This window comes from Zeus faber, assembly GCF_960531495.2.
Source record: "Zeus faber genome assembly, chromosome: 22".
Lineage (NCBI taxonomy): Eukaryota > Metazoa > Chordata > Actinopteri > Zeiformes > Zeidae > Zeus > Zeus faber.
This window is the reverse complement of record NC_137209.1, coordinates 16919000-16927866: the sequence shown is the minus strand read 5'-3', so window position 1 is coordinate 16927866 and position 8867 is coordinate 16919000. Positions and strand designations below refer to the sequence as shown.

General features: G+C 46.4%; 1 protein-coding gene across 2 annotated transcripts; it reads left to right on the top strand.

Moving 5' to 3' along the window:
* The first annotated feature begins 259 nt into the window (after nt 1-259).
* Nucleotides 260-7740, top strand: anapc10 (anaphase promoting complex subunit 10). Of its 2 annotated transcripts, none has more exons than XM_080023352.1 (6): nt 260-378; nt 4400-4528; nt 5296-5386; nt 6263-6383; nt 6483-6533; nt 7235-7740. In XM_080023352.1, the coding sequence occupies exons 2-6, from the start codon at nt 4414-4416 to the stop codon at nt 7409-7411; spliced, it is 555 nt and encodes a 184-aa protein (XP_079879478.1). In that variant the 5' UTR covers nt 260-378; nt 4400-4413; the 3' UTR covers nt 7412-7740. The 2 variants fall into 2 exon arrangements, with proteins under 2 accessions (XP_079879478.1, XP_079879477.1); XM_080023351.1 differs by having other exon boundaries at nt 6480-6533.
* The last annotated feature ends 1127 nt before the right edge of the window (nt 7741-8867 follow it).

Below are 8867 nucleotides of genomic sequence, written 5' to 3'. Positions count from 1 at the left end.
GATGTAATACTTTATGGGCAACCACAGAAAAGATGAGTTGCACTTTCTTGTTCAGTTTTGCCGAAAGTACATTTGTTATGGACCTCTCGACATCTTGAAAAACGCAACGTTTGCTGGATACATGTCATGCGATATTTTTTCGATGTATTTCTCTAATTTTAGCATTTGTTGCTCAAAATATCAAGACTATTACGGGGTCTGTTACCATGACGGGGTACGGACAACGTCCGTCTTTGGCGTGTCACTACTATGCGACGACGGCGGTGCGTGACGTCACTAGCCCGCGACGGAGCGCCGTCAGGTGGGAGATTCGAAGCAGAAGAGTCAGTTGAGTGTTGCCCGCAATGCGGTGAGATAACCCGTCATTTCATCTCACGCGTAAGTATGTTTTAATAAACCCAAATAGCTGAACAAACTCAGCATTTCAGGCTCTTAAACTCGGTTTTCTGGCGTGGTCCAGCTAGCCAGCTAACTTCCAATTGTTCGTCCTTCTTAACATTGTCAATTATAAGAATAGTGTCCGTGAGCATCTCTCGATTGTTGTGCATTGAAATTGTTTATTACGCTTTAAAGTTTGAACGGATACATGACATTCATATACGTAATACGACATTTACAAAATAACACATACTTCACATTATTTATTTCACAATGTTGTGACCTTGTTGTAATAACATTATTGTATGTGACCATATTTATATACACATTTATATTGTTTTTTTTTTTAACTTTTTAGGTTTATTTTCACTGTCCATCTTCAGATTTACCTGTTTGTATATTTAATAAATAATTCATTAACAATAGAACATTTATTTAATATAATTCACCAACTGTCAGCTTGGCTTCTCTTATTCTTTGTTAAGTTTTAATTAAGAAAATGATTAAACTTAAAAAAAAAGGACAAAGGGTATTTAACATTATTTATTTTAAGGTTAATGACCCCCGCAAACGAACCGACCACGAGTATGACATGCAGTATCTGCGGCAAGCTATGCAAAAACAAACGTGGCTTAAAAATCCATCAGGTCAGAATGAAATGTTTGGAGCGGGAGAGCGAGGTACAACGCACAGGTCCTGGACCTGGTGAGACGCAGGAGGAGCCCGGACAGGAGGCAACCCACAGATCCCAGTCCCTCCACGTACCAGAGTCTCCCAACCCCAGCAGAGTAGTTCCACAGCAGCGGATTAAATGGCCCCCAGCAAGCAGACGGAGCGAGTGGCTGCAGTTTGACGAGGACGTGTCCAACATCATTCGAGCCACAGCCAAAGGAGACCTTGACAGCAGACTCCAAGCGATGACCACCATCATCGTCAGCTATGGCTCAGAAAGATTTGGTTGGACTGAGAAGGGCAACACCAAGACCACCACCTCCTACACCATGAACCGCAGGGCCACTAAGATACACCAGCTGTGCCAGGAGCTTCGAACCCTCAAGAAACAGTTCAAGGGAGCTGCTGAGGAGGAGAAGCAACCATTGGCTGAACTGCATAACATCCTGTGGAAGAAGCTGATAACCCTCGAGAGAGCAGAGTGGCACAGGAGGCGGGGAAGAGAGAGAGCCAGGAAGCGAGCGGCCTTCATTGCCAATCCCCCCATTTTGCTAAACAGCTGCTTGGGGATAAACGCAGTGGCCGGCTTGAGTGCTCAAGAGAAGAAGTGAACCACTTCCTCCAGAACACTATGAGCGACCCACTGAGGGAACAAGATCTAGGTCCCAACAAAGCTGTCATCAGCCCTGCCCCACCAACAGCAGAGTTCAAGTTGACGGAGCCTAGCCTGAAGGAGGTTGAAGAGGTCATCAAGGCAGCCCGCTCAGCATCTTCCCCAGGCCCCAGTGGTGTACCCTACCTCGTCTACAAGCGCTGCCCAGAGCTTCTCCGGCACCTGTGAAAGACCCTGAAGGTGATCTGGCGAAGGGGGAGAGTGGCCGACCAGTGGAGGTGCGCAGAGGGAGTTTGGATTCCCAAGGAGGAGGACTCGAAAAACATCAACCAGTTTCGGACAATTTCACTCCTGAGTGTGGAAGGGAAGGTGTTCTTCAGCATCGTCTCCCGAAGACTGACCGAGTTTCTCCTCAAGAACAACTACATCGACACTTCGGTACAGAAGGGTGGGATTCCTGGAGCTACCGTGTGCCTAGAGCACACTGGTGTAGTCACACAGCTCATCAGAGAGGCCCATGAGAACAGAGGTGACCTTGCTGTGTTGTGGTTGGACCTGACTAACGCCTACGGGTCCATCCCACACAAACTGGTTGAGCTTGCTCTACACCTCCACCATGTTCCCAGCAAGATCAAGCACCTGAACCTGGATTATTATGCCAACTTCAGGCTCAGGTTCACTTCTGGGTCAGTAACATCAGACTGGCATCGCCTAGGGAAAGGAATAATAACAGGTTGTACCAGCTCCGTTACCCTTTTCGCGTTGGCGATGAACATGGTGGTCAAGGCTGCAGAGGTGGAATGCAGAGGGCCCCTATCCAGATCAGGTGTTCGCCAGCCCCCTATAAGAGCCTACATGGACGACCTTACCATCACAACAACATCGGTCCCAGGGAGCAGGTGGATCTTGCAGGGATTGGAGAGACTCATCACATGGGCTAGGATGAGTTTCAAGCCCTCCAAGTCGAGGTCCATGGTACTTAAGAGGGGGAAGGTGATGGACAAGTTCCGGTTTTCGATCTCTGGTGAACTGCAATCCCATCCATCACGGAGCAACCAGTCAAGAGCTTGGAGAAGCTCTTTGACTCAAGCCTGAAAGACTCTGCTGCCATCCAGGAGTTTGGTGTACAACTAGGAGCGTGGCTCACCAAGGTGGACAAGTCCGGCCTGCCTGGTAGATTTAAAGCCTGGATCTACCAGCACTCCATTCTGCCCAGAGTCTTGTGGCCTGTCCTCGTCTACGCAGTCCCTTTAACAACTGTGGAATCCCTCGAAAGGAAGAGCAGTGGCTTTCTTCGGAAGTGGCTGGGCCTTCCCCGCAGCCTTAACAGCGCTGCCCTGTACGGGACAAGTAACACCCTCCAGCTACCCTTCAGTGGGCTCACTGAAGAATTCAAGGTGGCACGTACAAGAGAAGCCCTACAGTACAGGGTTTCCAGGGACAGCAAGGCGTTATCAGCTGGGATTGAATTGAGGACAGGAAGGAAGTGGAAGGCTGAGAAGGCAGTGGAGGTGGCAGAGTCACGCCTAAGGCAAAAAGCACTGGTAGGGGTCTTGGTGACAGGGAGAACAGGCCTGGGCTATTTCCCAAAGACCCAAGTGAGTCAGGCCCGGGGAAAGGAGAGACACCATCTACTCCAGGAAGAGGTTCGAGCAGGTGTGGAGGAGGAGCGAGTGAGTAGGGCAGTGGGACTCCGGCAGCAGGGGGCATGGACAAGATGGGAGAGCGCGTTGCAGCGCAAAGTCAGTTGGTCAAACATCATGCAGGCAGACTTCCACAGCGTCCGGTTCCTTGTGCAGGCAGCCTATGATGCCCTTCCGAGCCCAGCGAACCTCCATGTGTGGGGGAAGAGCGAGACACCTTCCTGTCCCCTGTGCTCCGGAAGAGGCTCCTTGGAACATCTCCTCAGCAGCTGCCCAAAGTCCATGGCTGATGGTCGCTACCGTTGGCGCCATGACCAGGTTCTGAAAGCAGTTGCTGAGAGCATAGCCTCGGCCATCAGCACCAGCAAACACCATCATGCTCCGAAGAAGGCAGCCCCCTTCATCAAAGCTGGAGAGAGACCTCGGGCATGTCCACAGACAACAACAGGACTCCTCCACACAGCCCCTGATTGGCAGTTGCATGTTGACTTGAGAAAACAGCTGAGGTTCCCCCAGCACATTGCATCAACATCTCTCCGGCCAGACATGATCATCACCTCTGAGGCTTCAAAACACCTGATCATGCTGGAACTTACAGTGCCCTGGGAAGAGCGCATTGAGGAAGCCAACGAAAGAAAACGTGCCGAATATCAGGAACTGGTGGAGGAGTGCAGGGGCAGGGGTTGGAGGACATTCTACGAGCCAATAGAAGTTGGCAGCAGAGGCTTTGCAGGACGCTCTCTCTGCAAAGTCCTAGGCCGTTTGGGCGTGACAGGGGCGGCCAAGAAGAGGGCCATTAAATCCGCAAGCGAAGCCGCAGAGAAAGCCACGAGGTGGCTGTGGCTCAAAAGGGCAGATCCGTGGGTTGCTACTGGGACGCAAGCCGGGGCATGATCAACCCCGGCTGGGTCACCTGGGGAGGGTGTCTGATGTTGCGAGACCCGAAACACCCAATAATCTCAGGATACATCACTGAAGATGCGTCCCAGTGCATCCAGGAGATGTTTCTTTCAAGTTTAATAGTCAATACTTGAATAATTGGTTTTTTTTTTTTTTTACATTATTCACCGGCTGTCATCTCTCTTCTGCTCAGCGCTTGTCCAGGGGATGGCCACTCCCAGTAAGACCCCGCCCGGGGCCGACCCCAAGCAGCTGGAGCGCACTGGGACGGTCCGAGAGATCGGATCACAGGCCGTGTGGTCCCTGTCCTCCTGTAAACCTGGTATGTGGCAACAGCACCGCCAGCTTAGTTTTTGTTTCCAGGAGGGGTGGGCCGGAATATTTGCTTATTTGTTCATGTGGCAAACACCTGTTTTCGTCTTTTGTGTGGGTAGTTTCCCGCTGGAATAAGAAGTAATACTTTATTTCCTGTAAAAAGCTATTTTCTGGTTTGATAAATTTATGCCATTCAAACATCTTATGTCTTAGTTTATCATTGGAACCAATCACTGAGCAGAACCGATCATGTAGTTTGTGGGTTAAGAGGAAGCCTTGATGAGAGCTTTGGCTCCTTTTCGAGACTGTTCCTGACGACTGACTCTCACTCACTGCCTCATAATTTGAAGCAGATTGTCAGGCTCCTAGCTGAGCTGCTTGAGGCCCGTGAGTTACTCGCTGCTCACGGCTCTTTTCGTTCGGAAATACAGATTCAGACTCAGGCCGTAGTTGCCGAGTTACGATCAAATCAAACAAACGTCTCTTTTACCAGAGTGATCCCAGATCGATGAATCATTAAAACTTTTTTGTTCGCCACGAACAAATAATTTGCGACTCTTGCATCACTAGACAATATGGGTACAACTTAATATATACTGTACATGTATAGAAATACTCAGACTGCCAGTACGGATTGTAGAACTGTTACGAAACAAAGTACTGTTGCCATATTATTTTTGTGTTAGTACTGTGGTACTATGTTGGTACTGTGTGAGTATTGTGGTACTGTGTCGTGCTGTTAGTGCCAGTGTATAATTCATCTCTGTGCCACAGGGTTTGGTGTGGACCAGTTGAGAGACGACAACCTGGAGACGTACTGGCAGTCCGACGGCTCTCAGCCTCATCTGGTCAACATCCAGTTTAGGTAGATCCCACCCTGGCAACACACTTGAACTGGGCAACAATGTAATAATAAAAAAATATGAATCCCAATTATTTTGACGAAATAACCCGATGGCGGTATTGCAACAATCATTTGTGGCGGGGGAAAAAAGTTAAACTTGTTTAAAAATAGAACTGTCCTTCAAGCACAGCTTTATTTAGCTTTCATTGTTTGGATGTGCATCACAGTGCATTGTTGGAGCAATAATAAAAAATTATTGAGAATAATTGAAGGCTGCCATTTTGCGTCAGTGCTTTTGCTATGTACATGTTTGCTAGCCTTTGCCTCTTTGTTCGCCGTACTTTCTTTGTATTCCTTTCTCTGTTTACCTCCACATGTTGGAATATATTCCTCGTGTTCCCTTGGGACACCGAGATCGAGTCATGACAGGGCTCGAGAAACACTGTATTTTTGCTCTGTGTCAGCTAGTTTGTGCCCGAATACCACACAACTGACCTGCACCCTTTCTTCAGCACGACCGGTTCGTCTCCGTTCATTGTCTCTTGATGCTTCGTTCACGTGACATTGAAGTTGCTCTCTGGATTGACTGATGTGTGTCATTAAGTCTATGATTGGCTGTGTTGCTTGGAAGTATAATAGGTATTTTGTACGCCTCCGTCTCGGCAGCACGGGATCTATGGAAACATCTCAGTTCAGCTACAGTCCAGCTCCAACAGGGACTTCACTGTTTTTAATGGTTGAAATACTGCAGTGTATGGTCACACGTGCATAAAACGTAATCATAAAAATAATCAACAATTTGTTAACTGATCTGAATGTTGCGGAACCCTTATGGGAATTTCTGGGGTGATAATAGCTGATTTGTGAAATTGCTGTTCAACATCTTGTTGTGCGTAGGAGGAAGACCACGGTGAAGATGCTGTGTATTTATGCAGATTATAAGTCTGATGAGAGCTACACGCCCAGTAAGATCTCCGTCCGAGTGGGAAACAACTTCCACAACCTGCAGGAAATCAGGGTATGAGTATATAGTACCATGTTGTCATACAGCGGAATTAAAAAAAAAACATTACATGCTGGAACATATCTTTAAATATGCACTTCCTCTTTGTAGCAGTTGGACATGGTTGAACCCAGCGGTTGGATTCACATCTCTCTGCTGGACCAGGTAGTGTGTGTGTGCGTGTGTCTGTGCATGTGTGTGCATGTGCACCACTAGTGTGTTGGGAGAATTTTTCAAATTCCACTTTAAAAAATGTATGATGCACACTAGCTCCTGTGTTGCAGGATCAAATTTGCAAGGCTGCGCTAATTCGTGAAATTCTTCAGTCCCAGACACAACAGCAGCTCTGTGTTCATCAGAGCAAGCTCAAAGAGAAAAGAATTGGTAATGAAGAAAAGTTTGACTTCTTTTTGAGATTCGGTTCCTGACAAATCACTGAGTAAAACGCACGGTGAGCGAGGGAGGACCTCCTGAACGAGAGTCAGAAGACTCCAGGATCATTCTGTCAGAATTATTTTTATTTGGTGGAGTGCAAATTGCAAATCACATTCAATTTTTATTACGCCAAATGCCTCGACCGTTTTTGCCTTGGTCTTGAATTCGTCCGCTGTATTTTTTTTCCGCTTTGTCAGTCGGACATTCACTCTTTGGTCGGGGTGACTCCAAACTTCCGACTCATTTAAAAGATTTCTTCATTACTACGATTGGATAGGGGTTTGGTGGCGGAGAAAATGTTTGGAAACACTGGACTAGTGGAGGCACTGACCTTCAATGATGGGGGCAAGAAGTTGATCAGTGAAATCGCTGGTGTGTTGATCAGTGTGAATAAATATAAACCTGTGTGTGCGTGCGTGCGTGCGTGTTAGGTGAACAGTCCCATCAGGACCTTCATGATCCAGATCGCAGTGCTGGCCAACCACCAGAACGGCCGGGACACACACATGCGGCAGATCAAGGTCTACACCCCGGTGGAGGAGAGCTCCATCGGAAAGTTCCCCCGATGCACCACGGTGGACTTCATGATGTACCGCACCATCAGGTGATCGGGAAGGAGAAATGAAAAAAACAGGATATATATGTTTTTGGACATTTTTGGTGTGTGTGTGTGTGTGTGTGTGTGTGTGTGTGTGTGTGTGTGTGTGTGTGTGTGTGTGTGTGTGTGTGTGTGTGTGTGTGTGTGTGTGTGTGTGTGTGTGTGTGTGTGTTTCGTTTTGTACTGAACTGTTAATGGAGTTGGTCAAAGCTCCATAACACAACTATATTTCATGTTTTTTTTAATTAATGTTTCTTCCATACTTTTACATAAATCCAGACAATAATTTAACTAATAACATACAAATAAATGGAAATGTTGAAACCTCCTCATCTCTTGACGTCTCTTGAAGAGACTTTATGACTTTTTTTTATTAAATTTGTCCATTCGGAAAGTATTGCATCCCCTGTATTTACCTCCTGCCTTTCACCAAACCAGAAAATGATCATTTTTGCAAAAAAGAAAAACTTACCAATGTGTTTGCACAAGTATTTCATTCAGTATGAATTAATCATCACTCATCACGACTCAGACTTTGAATCCTCCTCAATAAAGTTGGCCGATTCATTTCAATATGACATTTCTCAACCATCCATTAAGCTTAGATTTTCAGACCGCTCTTATGGGTCATCCCTGCTGTACCCCCGTGGACCACCAGGGGCTGACAGCCCCGCTGTTCAACACCAGTTGAATATGAAATAAATGCCTTGAGGTTAAACATGCTCAAATGTCAAAAGTAAAACATTGTGTTGCATCCTGAGTGCCTTCGCTTCTTCTGGCCTGGATTCCAGTTTCCCGTTCAAATCTATTGGAATAAAATGGAATTACTCAAAGTGCTTATACTTTTAAATAACAGCGCTGTTTTCAGAGTCATCTGTGTGATGCACTGTAAAAATGTGTGTCAACCTGAGTTTTTAAAGTTGTGCTGCGTCCGCCAGAGCTCGCACTGGGAACGTTTTTCAAATTCCAATCAGCTCTTGTGTTGCAAGATCAAAATTGCCAGGTTGCACTAATTCATCAGTTCCCGTCGCAATAGGAGCTCTGAGTTTATCAGAACAAGCCCAAGTTCCACACCGACAGTGAGGTTTTAGTAATGCCATAATAATATTAACAATAAGAATAATAACTAGCACAGCTGTACGTGTTTGTGAAGAAATACTGGTTTATCTAATATTTAACTTGTAATCATCACAATATTATATTTGTAGGTAATTATATCAACGGACGTTTATTGCATAAAGTATTTGTGAGGGAGTGAATGATGGAGTGAACTACAATAACAGACTATTGTAATGCACTGTTTTCAGATATGTGTAACGCGTGACTTAACAAATGAAAAGGGTAAAAGCCCGAATAACTCACATTTCTCTGTTTGGACCCCGGCCGCAGTTTACGGTGCAATAGCCACCACTCTGGGCCAAGAAGTGACCTGAGGGCAAATTTTACGAAAGTACATAATTCATGAA